Here is an 18,115-nt window from a genome sequence, read left to right as displayed (position 1 = left end):
GGTCAGAGCTCTGATTCTTAAGGTGCCCATACATGGATAGATCTGCTCGTTTGGCGATGTCGCCAAACGAGCGGATCTCCCTCCGATATGCCCACCTTGAGGTGGGCAATATCGGGCTGATCCGATCGTGGGCCCTAGTGTCCAACGATCGGATCCTAGCGTTCGCAAACGGGCGGTCGGATCGCGGGACCACATCAACGAACAGATGCGGCCGCGATCCGACGGGATTTTTAATCCCATCCGATCGAGATCTGGCCGACTTTCGGCCAGATCTCGATCGGGGAAGCCCGTCGGGGGCCCCCATACACGGGCCAATAAGCTGCCGACTTGGTCTGTCAGCAGCTTTTGTCGGCCCGTGTATGGCCACCATTAGTTGTTGCTGGTGTTCAACCAGAGCAAGTTTACCCTCTAGTGGCCAAAGATTGATTTCTTTATATGGCTTTTCATGCCCCCTACCTGACCATGGGGAATCGAGAAGCTCAGGAGCAGGGAGGATTCAGAGCTCATGTGTGTTTTAAATGATTTTGTGTAAATTGTTATCGGCGAAATCCTAATTATTTATGTCCATTTCTAATAAATTGGATGTTTTTCTTCACCAGGTACCGGTAGGTGACCAACCCAAAGACATTGAAATCCAGATCCGCGAGCTCATCCTGAGGTACATCAGCAATCCCAACTGCATTATTCTGGCAGTCACCGCCGCTAACACCGACATGGCAACTTCAGAGGCACTAAAGATTGCACGGGAGAGCGACCCCGATGGTAAGTGACTGAGTTTTACTTCCTTCTCTCTCTGTTTTTCACTTGCCGGTAACATGAAAACATCAATGCACATATAGAAGCAGGAAGCCCGCATTTAAATCTGTTTTCCACCGATCAATGCTAACTATCTGAATTGAAAATACCCTTGCCCTACCCTTACCCTAGCTAGTCAATACCTGGAATGACTAGCTTGTGATCGGTGTGTTAATTTGAGGAGACCGTTGGGGGCAAAGGGTTAACCTATGTGATGTGACTTTGGCTAATTTTGGCTTTTCGCTGACCATGGGTACTGGAAGGTGCAAATGTTATAGCATCATTTTATCCTTCACAGAAATACAGAACCATCTCAATATCTCATTGGACAGGGCCCTGTAGATCTCGTATATAACTCCTAAATCCAAACATGATTTTAGTTAGGGCCCAGTGCATGACAGACTTTTAAACTGTGATGGTTATAGGATACTGAACCTTTTTTGATTCCGTTTGTCAGGTCGCAGGACTCTCGCTGTCATAACCAAGCTGGACCTCATGGACGCAGGGACAGATGCAATGGATGTGCTTCTGGGGAGGGTAATCCCAGTCAAACTTGGTATTATAGGAGTGGTCAACAGGTATCCACATCCATTTCCTTAAAGGGATACTGTCATGGGGAAAACATGTTTTTTTCAAATTGCATCAGTTAAAAGTGATGCTCCAGCAGAATTCTGCACTGAAATCTGTTTCTCAGAAGAGCAAACATATTTTTTTTACAATTTAATTTTGAAATCTGACATGGGGCTAGACATATTGTCAGTTTCCCAGGTGCCCCCAGTCATGTGACTTGTGCTCTGATAAACTTCAGTCTCTCTTTACTGCAGTACTGCAAGTTGGAGTGATATCACCCCCTCCCTCTCCTCCAGCAGCCTAACAACAGAACAATGGGAAGGTAACCAGATAGCAGCTCCCTAACACAAGATAACAGCTGCCTGGTAGATCTAAGAACAACACTCAATAGTAAAATCCAGGTCCCACTGAGACACATTCAGTTACATTGAGTAGGAGAAACAACAGGCTGCCAGAAAGCAGTTCCATCCTAAAGTGCTGGCTCTTTCTGAAATCACATGACCAGGCAAAATGAGCTGAGATGCACCTACACACCAATATTACAACTAAATACACTTGCTGGTTCAGGAATAAATTTTATATTGTACAGTCAATTATTTGCAGTGTTAACAGTGTAATTTAGAAAAATAAACGACACCATAAAAATCATGACAGAATCCCTTTAAATTTTATATTTGTGTTGTAAATGTTTTTTGTTTGTGGAGCCTTGTGCACTTCACCTGTTGTTTAACTAAATCTCCCAACCTTCTTACTACCTACTGCTGCTCTGCACTGAGCCCAGTACTTCAGCCCCTAGTTTCACTGCTATAAAGGCAGCTCTGAATATAAATGGTATATACCAAGTCAGTAGCCATTTATTTCTTTGATTGGGGCTTTGATTTTAGCTTTTCTATTGGCTGAAGGAAGCAATATGTCCGTATGGCACGGAGCTCAGTTATTGATTTATGATTAACAGGAGCCAGTTGGACATTAATAACAAAAAGATCGTGGCCGACTCTATCCGGGACGAGTATGGGTTCCTGCAGAAGAAATACCCCTCACTGGCGACTAGGAACGGAACCAAATACCTCGCTCGGACCCTTAACAGGTAACTTTTCCCAAACAGGCAGGGAAACGGTTATAGGTAAGGGGCAGGTATAAAATGTCAAATCATTTTTACTAATATTAATTCAACTTGCTGTTTGATAGACTATTATGTATCTGTTCTGGGTTATACCAATAGAGCCTGACCAGTATTACTAAGTCCAACTATACATTGGCAGCAAGGGTATAAAGTGCCACATGACAGTATATGTGTGTGTGTATATGTACTGGAGATTCAGATGAATGGTTCCTGAGCATTGTGACTGTGTTTATAGGCTGCTGATGCACCATATCCGGGACTGTCTGCCTGAGCTGAAGACCAGAATAAATGTCCTGGCGGCTCAATACCAGTCCCTGTTGAACAGCTACGGGGAACCCGTGGAAGATCAAAGTTCCACATTACTGCAGCTCATTACTAAGTTTGCCACCGAGTATTGCAACACAATTGAAGGAAGAGCAAAATACATAGAAACCTCTGAACTGTAAGTACCGGGGTGCTTTTATTGTGCCAGTACTTGTTGGCATTGTCATGTTATGCTTGTTCCTCTAGTACAGGGATCCCCAACCTTTTGAATCCGTGAGCAACATTCAGAAGTAAAACTAGTTGAAGAGCAACACAAGCATGAAAAATGTTCTGGGGGTGCCAAATAAGTGCTGTGATTGGCCATTTGGTAGCCCCTATGTGGACTGGCAGCCTACAGGAGGCTCTGTTTGGCAGTACCCCTGTTGTTTTATACAACCAAAACTTGCTTCCAAGCCAGGAATTCCAAAATAAGCACCTGCTTTGAGGCCACTGGGAGCAACATCCAAGGGGTTGGAGAGCAACATGTTGCTCACGAGCTACCGGTTGGGGATCACTGCTCTAGTACATCCACAGATTTAGATATACCATGGGGCATATACATATAGAATCGTGGGAAAGTGGGTGGGATCTGTAACAAGTAGTCTATGAGTTGTTCTTTATAGCTAGGGGGGGTATTCACTGGTTCAGTGATACTCTCTCTGGTTGCTAGCCATTTCTTTAAAGCCGTGTTAACCCTTTCACAGCAAATAGGTTCAGCGTTTGTTCTGCATTTGAACAGGTGCGGAGGGGCTCGTATCTCCTACATATTCTATGAGACGTTTGGAAGGACACTGGAATCGGTAGACCCTCTGGGTGGCCTCACCACAATCGATATACTTACGGCCATTAGAAATGCAACTGTAAGTGGTTTAGCTAGTGATTGTCGCATATTTCACGGCTCAGGGCTTTAGCGGGATCATTTCCTGATTTGTCTCTGTGGACAGGGCCCTCGGCCAGCCTTATTTGTTCCAGAGATCTCCTTCGAGCTGCTGGTGAAGAGACAGGTGAAACGGCTGGAGGAGCCAAGTTTGCGCTGCGTTGAACTGGTCCATGAAGAGATGCAGAGGATAATCCAGCACTGCAGCAACTACAGCACACAGGTACCTCGCTCGGAGACCAGTTTCATGGTTAGTGATTGTGTTTAGCTGAATTGACAGGTAACAGACCCTCATTTGTCCTCTGGTCCTAAAAGTATAAATAGAATCCCTGCTGTAAAGCAAGAGTTCTCCTAGGTGCCAGACAGGAAGAGGAAACTGTCACATGACTACAGTGTACCAGGAAATGGCCTCCCCCATTCCAGCTTAAAAAGTGCTGTTAATGTTTCCAAAATGAAAGCATTTTTCGTCATCTGCCCAGCTTTGCACCATATTGTGTACTATTTTTAGCCACACATATACTTGTACCCCTTTAGTGAGTTGGTTGTGCCCTTTCCTTGAAGGGATGAGACGTTTTAGTAGAGGTCGTATTCTGACACCAGCTGCTGGGCTGCTCTCAAAGAATATTAATCTTTCCCAGTACTCACCAGTCTGTGTGCTGTTTGCCTTCAGGAGCTGCTGAGGTTCCCAAAGCTTCACGATGCCATAGTTGAGGTGGTAACGAGTCTCCTGCGGAAGCGACTGCCAGTTACTAATGAGATGGTAAGACACAATGCAGTAACCCTTCCTAAACTGCTGCGAGTTCCTCCGTTTGCAGTTTTGTCTCTTACAGAATTTGTTTGTTCATGTGCAGGTACATAATTTGGTGGCCATTGAACTTGCCTACATCAACACAAAACATCCAGACTTTGCAGATGCCTGCGGGGTGATGAACAACAATATAGAAGTAAGGAACGTTCAGACTTTATGCACAGTATGTTCTGCGCTCAGCAGTTTCATTAGGCCAGTGTTGCTGTATCCAGGGTGGATCCGCATCTGAAGTGTGTCTACAAATTACGAGTTTTAGTTATTGTGCAGTTCACAGAGTTAATTCAATTGCCAATTTACTCAGTATGACAGTTACACATCCCATGTACTTTTAAAACCACAGGAACAGCGGCGGAACAGAATAGCTCGGGATGTGCCTCCACCAGCAGCGTCCAGGGATAAGGTGAGTAAAATGGGCATTTTTAGCACACAAAAACGGGTAATACATTTCCAAACACACCACATACGCTTCTCTATTGCCATTATAATGTATGTTACTTGATGGTGGTGTACATGATCCTACACAAGTGACAGAGCTAAAGCTTTGCCTTTGCTATTTTATTTTGGAAAATATTTGGTAGATAGAGGGCCTTTATATTTGTAGCATCCAATCAGTGAAAAAGCTTTTATTAAGGTTGCCATGCTCAGGGTGATAAAAGGCCATACTCAGCAACTTATTGACTCCTATATGGGGCCCTATAAAAGACCTCTCCCACACTGATATCTGGCCAGATATCAGGTTAACAAATCATGTTCGACAAGGTCCTCCTTGTGATCTGAACCTCGGCCTGAGGAAACCAATCTTAACCCCCTGCATCCGCTACTTAAAGGAAACCTGTCACTTTTTTGCTGACAGTAGGACTGTAATTAAAGGATAAGTAAACCTTTAAAATATATGAATGTAAAATTGATGAGGGGGTTATTCTAAGCACTTTTGTCATTTACATTCATTATTTATTTTCTTTTTATTGCAAGATATTAAGGGATACATGTGCTGTTAATATGAATGAATTGTGTTACAACAGCGCCACCTGCTGGTCAGTTTCTGACCAGTCTGACCAGCAAGTAGTCAAGGAAGTTGTCAGGAGAAAGAAGGAGGCTGCTCTGATGTTCTTCTGCTTAGGAAAACAATTAGAAACCTTTCTCACATCTTTCCTAAGCAGAAGAACATAAGCCTCTTTCTTTCTCCTGACAACTTCCTTGACTACTTGCTGGTCAGACTGGTGGGAAACTGACCAGCAGGTGGCGCTGTTGGAACAAAATTCATTCATATTAACAGCTCATGTATCCCTTAATATCTTGGAATAAAAAGAAAATAAATAATGCAGGTAAATGACAAGTGGTTAGAATAACACTCTCATCAATTTTACATTCACTTATTGTATAAGTTAAAATCCTTTAAATACCGTCTGTTATTTGGGATAATTGCTCCACTGAAGCTGCTTGAATTGAGAGAAATTAGCCTTAGTAAGGGGTCTGCCCCCTGTGATTCCTATTTATACGCATCATTATGTCCCGGGATGAGAGTTATCAGCGTGTTCATTACAGACGGCCCCTTCGGGCAGCACAGGGGATGGTGTTCCTGATGCTGGGACTGGGAACTGGAGGGGAATGCTGAAAGCCAGGGGAGAGGAGGCTCCTGTCGAGGAGAGGAACAAGGCTCCTCCCACCGTCCCTGTCAGCCCACTTCGGGGCCACGCTGTAAATCTGCTGGATGTGGTGAGTTTTGGAAAGGTTTTCCCATGTGCCCTTGGGTGAGCTGGCATGGCCCCTAACCATGCATGTGTGTAGAGTCTCAATCATTATATGATAGTTGTACCACAAACAGTTTTCTTTATGTTTTGCTATGAAGTAGTGATGTGCGGGTAGGGCCTATCTCGCTGCCCCATTTGTGGGTCACAGACAGGTTTGGGTTAAAGGAGAAGGAAAGGCTAAAAGTAAATAAGCTTTATCAGAAAGGTCTATATAAATACACCAGTAACCCCTCAAAGTAATGCTGCTCTGAGTCCTCTGTCAAACATCACATTTCTCTCCTTCTATTGTGTACTCATGGGCTTCTGTATCAGACTAACTGTTTTCAGCTTAAACCTCCAGGGCTAGGGCTTGAGCATGCTCAGTTTGTTCCTCTCTCCTTCTATTGTGTACTCATGGGCTTCTGTATCAGACTAACTGTTTTCAGCTTAAACCTCCAGGGCTAGGGCTTGAGCATGCTCAGTTTGCTCCTCTCTCCCTCCCTGCTGAAATCTGAGCCCAGAGCTATAAGTGAGCAGGGAGAGACTCAGGCAGGAAGTGATGTCACACCAAGCTAATATGGCAGCTGCTATCCTAAACAAACAGAGAGCTTCTAGAGCTGTTTACTCAAGTACGGTAAAACATTCTACAGAATAAATATAGAGTTATAGCTAGTACTATTGTGGCTGATCTATTGGCAATAAACTGCTTTGGTAGCTTTCCTTCTCCTTTTAAAGGGGTGGTTCACCTTTTTTTAAGTACATTATAGAATGGCTAATTATAAGTAACTTTTCAATTGGTCTTCATTATTTATTTTTTGTAAATAATTTGTATTTAATTAGTTGCCTTCTTTTTCTGGCTTTCAAATGGGGCTCACTGACCCCATCTAAAAACAAATGCTCTGTAAGGCTACAAATGTATTGTTATTGCTGCTTTTTATACCTCATCTTTCTATTCAGGCCTCTCCTATTCATAGTCCTGTCTCTTAATTACATCAGTGCATGGTTGCTAGGGAAATTATGAGCCTAGCAACCAGACTGTTGAAATTGCAAACTGCAGAGCTGCTGAATAAAAAGCGAAATAACTCAAAAACCACATAAAAAATGAAAACCAATTGCAAATTGTCTCAGAATATCCCTCTCTACATCCTACTAACAGTTAACTTAAAGGTGAACAACCCCTATAAAGGGGAACTATTTAGAAAATGAAAATTTAATATAAGTTTCAGCACACTGAAATAAGAAACGTTCTAAATACAATCAATTAAATGTTCTGTACTGTTTCTGAAATAATCAAGTTTATGTTCACTATTCCTCTCTCAGCATCTGTTTCTCTTCATTCTCTCTTCATGCAGCAGTTGGGTGTCAGATATTCACTGACAGTTAGATCCAATATATCTTATAGGGGGGCTCCTTTTGCCTAGAAGATGTATTAGAGCTCACTCTATTAAACTCACCAGACATCATGTCTCTCTACATGCAGGATTTGTGCAAAAGGCAGTTATTTTGTTTGTACTGGAATCAGTTATGTGAGTGAGCTCTAATACATCTACTAGGAAAGGAGCCCCCCTATAAGATATATTGGATGTAACTGTCAGTGAATATCTGACACCCAACTGCTGCATGAAGACAGAATGAAGAGAAACAGATGCTGAGAGAGGAATAGTGAAGATAAACTTGATTATTTCAGAAACAATGCAGAATATTTAATTGATTGTATTTAGAAAGTTTCTTATTTCAGTATGAGGAATCTTATATTGTATTAAAATTTTTTTGTTGCGATAGTTCCCCTTTAAGCTCTTCTGACTGCCCGTGACCTAACACTGCTGACTTCCTGATTTAGAGGCTTCCTGCCCCGCCCCTTTTGTGACATCATTGGCGGGTCGATAAATGGATGGGGGAAAGTCGGGTTCCCGTTTTCCTTGAGCCGCACATCACGACTCTGAGGCCCTTTCACTTCACAGCTCAGGAATAGATAACACAGCGCCCCCTGCAGTTATTCAGTTGTCTCTGCATTTGATAAACTGACATCTGTTTCCTTCACCCTCCGCTCCAGTCTGTGCCCGTTGCCAGGAAGCTTTCGGCCCGCGAGCAGCGCGACTGCGAAGTCATCGAGCGACTCATCAAATCCTACTTTCTTATTGTCAGGAAGAACATCCAGGACAGGTGAGGGGCCCCCCACCAATAGCAAATCACCTTCATGGGTGAAAGGTCAAATAGGAATATTTTCATTGAGTGGGTTGAAAGTTTGGGAACCCCTCTTAATTCTCTGGTGTTTTGTTTCTCATTGGCTGAGCTTTCAAAGTAGCAACTTCCTTTTAATATATAACTTGCCTTATGGAAACAGTAGTATTTCCGCAGTGACATCAAGTTTATTGGATTAACAGAAAATATACATCATTAGTAAATTAGACAGGTGCATAAATTTGGGCACCCCAACAGAGATATTCCATCATTACTTAGTTACAAATGTAACAGCCTCTAGACGCCTCCTATAGCCTTTGATGAGTGTCTGGATTCTGGATGTGGCTATTTGTGACCATTGGTCCATACAAAATCTCTCCAGTTCAGTTAAATGTGATGGCTGCCGAGCATGGACAGTCTGCTTCAACTCATCCCATAGATTTTCCATGATATTCAAGTCGGGGGACTCCAGAATATTGTACTTGTCTCTCTGCATAAATGTCTTTGTAGATTTCCAAGTGAGTTTAGGGTCATTGTCTTGTTGGAATATCCGACCCCTGCAGCCGAACTTCAACTTTGTGACTGATGCTTGAACGTTATCCTGAAGAATTTGTTCATATTGGGTTGAATTCATCCGACCCTGGACTTTTAACATGGGCCCCAGTAGTCCCTGAACTAGTCACACAGCCCCTGAACTAGCCACACAGCCCCTGAACTAGCCACACAGCCCCTGAACTAGCCACACAGCCCCTGAACTAGCCACACAGCCCCTGAACTAGCCACACAGCCCCTGAACTAGCCACACAGCCCCTGAACTAGCCACACAGCCCCTGAACTAGCCACACAGCCCCTGAACTAGCCACACAGCCCCTGAACTAGCCACACAGCCCCTGAACTAGCCACACAGCCCCTGAATTAGCCACACAGCCCCTGAACTAGCCACACAGCCCCTGAACTAGTCACACAGCCCCTGAACTAGCCACACAGCCCCTGAACTAGCCACACAGCCCCTGAACTAGTCACACAGCCCCTGAACTAGCCACACAGCCCCTGAACTAGCCACACAGCCCCACAGCATGATGGGACCTCCACCAAATGTGACAGTCGGTAGCAGGTGTTTTTCTTGGAATGTCGTGTTCTTCTTCCGCCATGTAAAGCGCTTTTTGTTATGACCAAATAACTCCATTTGTGTCTCCTCAGTCCAAAGCTCTTTGTTCCCAAATGCCTGTGTCTTGTGTAAATGATCTTTTCCATAAAACAAGCGAGTGTGTTTGTGTCATATCTTGTTCTTTATCTCTCCTCAGTAGATCCTGCTGATGTTCTATAGAAGGTAAAGGGTACAAAGTAATTATAAGCAATTAAAAACAGAGAATAAAAAACTTTTTTATTGTTATTTTTAATTGTTATTTTTTTAAAAAAAGTTTTTACTAAGTTTTTTAAAAATAACAATAAAAAAGTTTTTTATTCTCTGTTTTTAATTGCTTATAATTACTTTGTACCCTTTACCTTCTATAGAACATCAGCAGGATCTACTGAGGGGAGATAAAGAACAAGATATGAAACAAGTTAGATAAGTGATATGATACAATATTAAATAACATTGTTTAAACTTTTGATGTGATACAATGTATGTAAAATATAGTCTTGCTCAATGTAATGTGAGTTAGATACTGATTGGATAATATGTATCTGTTAAACACTTGTAATTCTGGGTGATGGCCACTAGAGGTTTTGGGTATAAAAGCAAGTTATGGTGATGTTTTTGTTAGCTTGATAAAGGATCGTTTGTATCCGAAACGTCGCTATGCTATATTGAAATAAAAGCGGTTTTAATGGAAAAACCTGGAGTGCTGCAATCTATATACACTTGAATTGGAGGTATGTGGAGGTGAACATACGTTTGTTGCGTGCACCCTGAAGAGTTAATGACTTGGAGTGTATTGAAGTGTGCTGGATATCGACTGTGAAAGAGGCTGAGAGGGGTTCCCAAACTTTTTCATATGACTGTACACAGGTAGGAGCTGCCATAATGTTTCCATCCAATGCCTACGTAGCCCAGTCTTTTCTCCCAGGCTGTAACTAATATTTTAATGGGATATTTGCTTGCAGTGTGCCAAAAGCTGTAATGCATTTTCTGGTGAACCACGTGAAGGACACGTTACAGAGTGAACTCGTGGGCCAACTCTACAAATCTCTGCTGCTTGAAGATCTTCTGACAGAGTCCGAGGACATAGCCCAGCGCAGGAACGAGGCGGCCGATATGTTAAAGGTATTTTATTTGTGTTCTGTTCTCTCCACATAAGGTACATCTTTCTCTTCATTTGCTACATCCTATTTGCCTTCATTGGTTTAAATTAACATTAGGAATAAAGAGTAAGCAGTTTTGAGTTGCTCCTCCCGCTTAGGTAATACTTTGTACTTGCCACAATTCAGCAGGAACAGTCCCTAAGTTTGCTCATAGTCTGTACAGAGAGATCCCATAAAACTATGGCAGCATAGGTATTCCCTGTACTAAGCACAATTCAGCAGGAACAGTCCCTAAGTTTACTCATAGTCTGTACAGAGAGATCCCATAAAACGATGGTACATAGGTATTCCTCTGTACTAAGCACAATTCAGCAGGAACAGTCCCCTAAGTTTGCTCATAGTCTGTACAGAGAGATCCCATAAAACTATGGCACATAGGTATTCCCTGTACTAAGCACAATTCAGCAGGAACAGTCCCTAAGTTTACTCATAGTCTGTACAGAGAGATCCCATAAAACTATGGCAGCATAGGTATTCCCTGTACTAAGCACAATTCAGCAGGAACAGTCCCTAAGTTTACTCATAGTCTGTACAGAGAGATCCCATAAAACTATGGCAGCATAGGTATTCCCTGTACTAAGCACAATTCAGCAGGAACAGTCCCTAAGTTTACTCATAGTCTGTACAGAGAGATCCCATAAAACGATGGTACATAGGTATTCCCTGTACTAAGCACAATTCAGCAGGAACAGTCCCCTAAGTTTGCTCATAGTCTGTACAGAGAGATCCCATAAAACTATGGCAGCATAGGTATTCCCTGTACTAAGCACAATTCAGCAGGAACAGCCCCTAAGTTTGCTCATAGTCTGTACAGAGAGATCCCATAAAACTATGGCAGCATAGGTATTCCCTGTACTAAGCACAATTCAGCAGGAACAGTCCCCTAAGTTTGCTCATAGTCTGTACAGAGAGATCCCATAAAACTATGGCAGCATAGGTATTCCCTGTACTAAGCACAATTCAGCAGGAACAGTCCCCTAAGTTTGCTCATAGTCTGTACAGAGAGATCCCATAAAACTATGGCAGCATAGGTATTCCCTGTACTAAGCACAATTCAGCAGGAACAGCCCCTAAGTTTGCTCATAGTCTGTACAGAGAGATCCCATAAAACTATGGCAGCATAGGTATTCCCTGTACTAAGCACAATTCAGCAGGAACAGTCCCCTAAGTTTGCTCATAGTCTGTACAGAGAGATCCCATAAAACTATGGCAGCATAGGTATTCCCTGTACTAAGCACAATTCAGCAGGAACAGCCCCTAAGTTTGCTCATAGTCTGTACAGAGAGATCCCATAAAACTATGGCAGCATAGGTATTCCTCTGTACTAAGCACAATTCAGCAGGAACAGTCCCCTAAGTTTGCTCATAGTCTGTACAGAGAGATCCCATAAAACTATGGCAGCATAGGTATTCCCTGTACTAAGCACAATTCAGCAGGAACAGTCCCCTAAGTTTGCTCATAGTCTGTACAGAGAGATCCCATAAAACTATGGCAGCATAGGTAATACCATGTACTAAGCACAATTCAGCAGGAACAGTCCCCTAAGTTTGCTCATAGTCTGTACAGAGAGATCCCATAAAACTATGGCAGCATAGGTATTCCCTGTACTAAGCACAATTCAGCAGGAACAGTCCCTAAGTTTACTCATAGTCTGTACAGAGAGATCCCATAAAACGATGGTACATAGGTATTCCCTGTACTAAGCACAATTCAGCAGGAACAGTCCCCTAAGTTTGCTCATAGTCTGTACAGAGAGATCCCATAAAACTATGGCAGCATAGGTATTCCCTGTACTAAGCACAATTCAGCAGGAACAGCCCCTAAGTTTGCTCATAGTCTGTACAGAGAGATCCCATAAAACTATGGCAGCATAGGTATTCCCTGTACTAAGCACAATTCAGCAGGAACAGTCCCCTAAGTTTGCTCATAGTCTGTACAGAGAGATCCCATAAAACTATGGCAGCATAGGTATTCCCTGTACTAAGCACAATTCAGCAGGAACAGTCCCCTAAGTTTGCTCATAGTCTGTACAGAGAGATCCCATAAAACTATGGCAGCATAGGTATTCCCTGTACTAAGCACAATTCAGCAGGAACAGCCCCTAAGTTTGCTCATAGTCTGTACAGAGAGATCCCATAAAACTATGGCAGCATAGGTATTCCCTGTACTAAGCACAATTCAGCAGGAACAGTCCCCTAAGTTTGCTCATAGTCTGTACAGAGAGATCCCATAAAACTATGGCAGCATAGGTATTCCCTGTACTAAGCACAATTCAGCAGGAACAGCCCCTAAGTTTGCTCATAGTCTGTACAGAGAGATCCCATAAAACTATGGCAGCATAGGTATTCCTCTGTACTAAGCACAATTCAGCAGGAACAGTCCCCTAAGTTTGCTCATAGTCTGTACAGAGAGATCCCATAAACTATGGCAGCATAGGTATTCCCTGTACTAAGCACAATTCAGCAGGAACAGTCCCCTAAGTTTGCTCATAGTCTGTACAGAGAGATCCCATAAAACTATGGCAGCATAGGTAATACCCATGTACTAAGCACAATTCAAGCAGGAACAGTCCCTAAGTTTTGCTCATAGTCTGTACAGAGAGATCCCATAAAACTATGGCAGCATAGGTATTCCCTGTACTAAGCACAATTCAGCAGGACAGTCCCTAAGTTTGCTCATAGTCTGTACAGAGAGATCCCATAAAACTATGGTACATAGGTATTCCCTGTACTAAGCACAATTCAGCAGGAACATCCCCTAAGTTTGCTCATAGTCTGTACAGAGAGATCCCATAAAACTATGGCAGCATAGGTATTCCCTGTACTAAGGCACAATTCAGCAGGAAGCAGTCCCTAAGTTTTGCTCATAGTCTGTACAGAGAGATCCCATAAAACTATGGCAGCATAGGTATTCCCTGTACTAAGCACAATTCAGCAGGAACAGTCCCTAAGTTTGCTCATAGTCTGTACAGAGAGGATCCCATAAAACTATGGTACATAGGTATTCCCTGTACTAAGCACAATTCAGCAGGAACAACCCCTAAGTTTTGCTCATAGTCTGTACAGAGAGATCCATAAAACTATGGTACATAGGTATTCCCTGTAATAAGCACAATTCAGCAGGAACAGTCCCCTAAGTTTGCTCATAGTCTGTACAGAGAGATCCCATAAACGTATGGCAGCATAGGTATTCCCTGTACTAAGCACAATTCAGCAGGAACAGCCCCTAAGTTTGCTCATAGTCTGTACAGAGAGATCCCATTAAAACTATGGCACATAGGTATTTTCCCTGTACTAAGCACAATTCAGCAGGAACAGTCCCTAAGTTTGCTCATAGTCTGTACAGAGAGATCCCATAAAACTATGTACATAGGTATCCCCTGTACTAAGCACAATTCAGCAGGAACAGTCCTAAGTTTGCTCATAGTCTGTACAGAGAGATCCCATAAAACTATGGTACATAGGTATTCCCTGTACTAAGCACAATTCAGCAGGAACAGTCCCTAAGTTTGCTCATAGTCTGTACAGAGAGATCCCATAAAACAGGGGTGTCCAAACTTTTGGCTCGCCGGGCCACATTGGAAAAAGAAAAAATATGAGGGGGCCACACATGAAATACACAAACAGGTTTGATTTGTAAAAGTAAAGGAAATACACAGAAAAGAACTACAATGCCAGTTGGATAACTAGATGGAGCTATACACTGGAATATGGGAAACCTGGATAATAAATAAGACATATTATTATATTATTATTACTAACTGGGGAATGGGCAGAGTCCTCCCTCCTCCTTTCTCCTCGGGAACCAAACTGGGCCGCATTCATATGCATCCTGGGCCGCATGTGGCCCTCGGGCCGCAGTTTGGACACCCCTGCCATAAAACTATGGCAGCATAGGTATTCCCTGTACTAAGCACAATTCAGCAGGAACAGTCCCCTAAGTTTGCTCATAGTCTGTACAGAGAGATCCCATAAAACTATGGCAGCATAGGTATTCCCTGTACTAAGCACAATTCAGCAGGAACAACCCCTAAGTTTGCTCATAGTCTGTACAGAGAGATCCCATAAAACTATGGCACATAGGTATTCCCTGTACTAAGCACAATTCAGCAGGAACAACCCCTAAGTTTGCTCATAGTCTGTACAGAGAGATCCCATAAAACTATGGTACATAGGTATTTCCCTGTACTAAGCACAATTCAGCAGGAACAGTCCCCTAAGTTTGCTCATAGTCTGTACAGAGAGATCCCATAAAACTATGGCAGCATAGGTATTCCCTGTACTAAGCACAATTCAGCAGGAACAGTCCCCTAAGTTTGCTCATAGTCTGTACAGAGAGATCCCATAAAACTATGGCACATAGGTATTCCATGTACTAAGCACAATTCAGCAGGAACAGTCCCCTAAGTTTGCTCATAGTCTGTACAGAGAGAACATTCAGTTCTGGAAAATCATTGCTGGTTCCTCATCACAAATCCATTTCCCTTTCTCTTCCAGGCATTACAGAGAGCCAGTCAGATCATTGCGGAAATCCGGGAAACGCACCTCTGGTGAAGGGGTGACCTGCCAATATATAGACCTGGGGGGGGGGAGCCCCTGAACTTGAATAAACTGCTGGACTAAGAAGAGAGTGGCGGTCGGTGTATAAATGATAGAATTTTATTTATAAAACCTATAACCATATACAGTATGGGGGAGGGGCTGCTGTATTAACAAGTGATATGATACAGCCATGAAATAAATCTTACAGCCAATCCTGATTTCCTGTTGTGATCATGTGACTCAACACAGCATGCTGGGACATTAGGAGTCCGAGGGGGTGTGGGTGGGTGTCTGTACAAAAGCAACACAAAATTAACATCTGGTTATTTGATTGGTTCTCCCGTGTAGCCATGAGAGTCATGTGATCACCTAACGAGCCGCCATATTGTAGTGTGAGCTCCTCTAGTGGAGAAACGCTGTACTGTTTATGTCTCTGCAAAAAGGAAACCCAGGAAGAAGCTGTAGTTACCCTTTAATGTAGATTTCAGCAAAATAGACTTTGTTGTTGTATAAAACAGCAGGGATGGGGGGGGCAGTTGTATTACCCACAATGCACTTCACCTGTGGTTCCCCAACAACTTGCCTGGTGTGTTTGTTGCAGTAGAAGCTGCAGGGAAAAGTCTCCTTGTCACTTGTCTGTCGCATGTCTGTGTCTCAAGTCCTACAGGGGAGTCTCTGGTACTGAAACATATCTGAGCTTGTGTGCGACCCCAGGGCCTCTTCCTTTCAATGCTGTATGGGGGGTATAGTCCTGATGTACCAACATGTCTGTAGTTATCATTGTAAATAAATGTGTCCAGCAGAAACGTCATCCCATCCTCTTATTCTGAGACCAATCAGCCTCTCGGGCTTCTCCATTGTCTTATTATGTCTATTAGTATCTGTATTGCCTTTATTATTTTATTACCCTACTCAGCTGCTAATTGTCCTGCACAATCAAGCAAACTTAGGGGACTGTTCCTGCTGAATTGTGCTTAGTACAGGGAATACCTATACTGCCATAGTTTTATGGGATCTCTCTGTACAGACTATGAGCAAACTTAGGGGCTGTTCCTGCTGAATTGTTCTTAGTACAGGGAATACCTATGTACCATAGTTTTATGGGATCTCTCTGTACAGACTATGAGCAAACTTAGGGGACTGTTCCTGCTGAATTGTGCTTAGTACAGGGAATACCTATACTGCCATAGTTTTATGGGATCTCTCTGTACAGACTATGAGCAAACTTAGGGGCTGTTCCTGCTGAATTGTGCTTAGTACAGGGAATACCTATGTACCATAGTTTTATGGGATCTCTCTGTACAGACTATGAGCAAACTTAGGGGACTGTTCCTGCTGAATTGTGCTTAGTACAGGGAATACCTATGTGCCATAGTTTTATGGGATCTCTCTGTACAGACTATGAGCAAACTTAGGGACTGTTCCTGCTGAATTGTGCTTAGTACAGGGAATACCTATGTACCATAGTTTTATGGGATCTCTCTGTACAGACTATGAGCAAACTTAGGGGACTGTTCCTGCTGAATTGTGCTTAGTACAGGGAATACCTATGTGCCATAGTTTTATGGGATCTCTCTGTACAGACTATGAGCAAACTTAGGGGACTGTTCCTGCTGAATTGTGCTTAGTACAGGGAATACCTATGTACCATAGTTTTATGGGATCTCTCTGTACAGACTATGAGCAAACTTAGGGGACTGTTCCTGCTGAATTGTGCTTAGTACAGGGAATACCTATGTGCCATAGTTTTATGGGATCTCTCTGTACAGACTATGAGCAAACTTAGGGGACTGTTCCTGCTGAATTGTGCTTAGTACAGGGGAATACCTATACTGCCATAGTTTTATGGGATCTCTCTGTACAGACTATGAACAAACTTAGGGACTGTTCCTGCTGAATTGTGCTTAGTACAGAGGAATACCTATGCTGCCATAGTTTTATGGGATCTCTCTGTTCAGACTATGAGCAAATTTAGGGGCTGTTTCTGCTGAATTACACACACATCTCCCTTGTTTCACATTTACAGTTTATTTACAGCGACATTGCACATGCTCAGTGGGCTCTGGGCTGCTGCTGAGAAGCTTAGGGGTCAGGGGAATTTATTGAGCAGAAAGTGAGGTTCATATGACATAGAGGCTACAGGGCTGATTCTGAATCAATTCTGATGCCGACTGCACTGGTCTCTATGCTGCCATGTAATGTGAGAGCAAATTCATTAGTAAATCAGCCCTGGAACATTGTGCCGTGTGTGGGGAGAAACCACTTGTCAATAACAGAAGCAGCAGCACCTGGGCCCTCCCTGTAACGACCGATTCAGTGACATCATTATAATTAACCCCCTCCTCTCTACTGGGTTTCCAGGAAGAGCCTTGTGCAAAAACTGTATCCCCAGGCTCAGTGTCTGATTCACTATTTCCTGCTCTCTTCCCCATGGTCACACAAGAACCTCCCACTGGGTAATTAACCAGATACAGAGCTCTGATCCTCCATCTTTCCTGGGGCAGGGCTGTTCTCTTTCCCATGTTCAGACAGGAACATCAGCAACTTCAGACATAGATAATTCCAGGTGTTCGATGGCTCTTTTTCATGGTCCCTTAGAAATCACCCCCTGGAAAAACAAATCCAACTCCCCTCAAGTAAAGACAGTTTTCTGTACTTCCTGTTTCTGGGCTGCTCCCTTCCCCATGGTCAGACAAAAACCTCCCACTAATTAACTAAATCTAAGCTCCCCTTGGTAATTAAGCAGATAATGTAATTAAGGTCCAGAAGGAATCTCTCCCTGGGAAAATAAATCCAACCCCCCTGAAGTACAGAGCTGGTTTTCTGTACTGTTTCTGGGCTGCTCTCCTCCCCCTGGTCAGACAAGAACCTCCTATGGGG

The 18,115-nt window shown here is 43.2% G+C and overlaps 1 protein-coding gene across 2 annotated transcripts in view; it reads left to right on the top strand.

The window, feature by feature from the left end:
- The window catches only part of dnm1l.S (Dynamin-1-like protein-like), a 29,651-nt gene extending 13,605 nt beyond the window's left edge, over positions 1–16,046 (top strand). Inside the window, exons 7-19 of one of the 2 annotated variants that reach the window (XM_041587497.1) lie at positions 600–762; positions 1,253–1,373; positions 2,321–2,452; positions 2,724–2,930; positions 3,531–3,651; positions 3,736–3,891; positions 4,339–4,428; positions 4,520–4,612; positions 4,817–4,876; positions 6,022–6,192; positions 8,260–8,369; positions 10,497–10,656; positions 15,191–16,046. In XM_041587497.1, the coding sequence (XP_041443431.1) occupies positions 600–762; positions 1,253–1,373; positions 2,321–2,452; positions 2,724–2,930; positions 3,531–3,651; positions 3,736–3,891; positions 4,339–4,428; positions 4,520–4,612; positions 4,817–4,876; positions 6,022–6,192; positions 8,260–8,369; positions 10,497–10,656; positions 15,191–15,247 (1,641 nt within the window). In that variant the 3' untranslated portion in view covers positions 15,248–16,046. 2 annotated transcript variants of the gene reach the window in all.
- Positions 16,047–18,115: the final 2,069 nt, after the last annotated feature.

This window comes from Xenopus laevis, chromosome 3S (assembly GCF_017654675.1).
Source record: "Xenopus laevis strain J_2021 chromosome 3S, Xenopus_laevis_v10.1, whole genome shotgun sequence".
Taxonomy (NCBI): Eukaryota; Metazoa; Chordata; class Amphibia; order Anura; family Pipidae; genus Xenopus; species Xenopus laevis.
The sequence above is the reverse complement of the archived record's forward strand: the minus strand, read 5'-3'. Positions and strand labels throughout refer to the sequence as shown.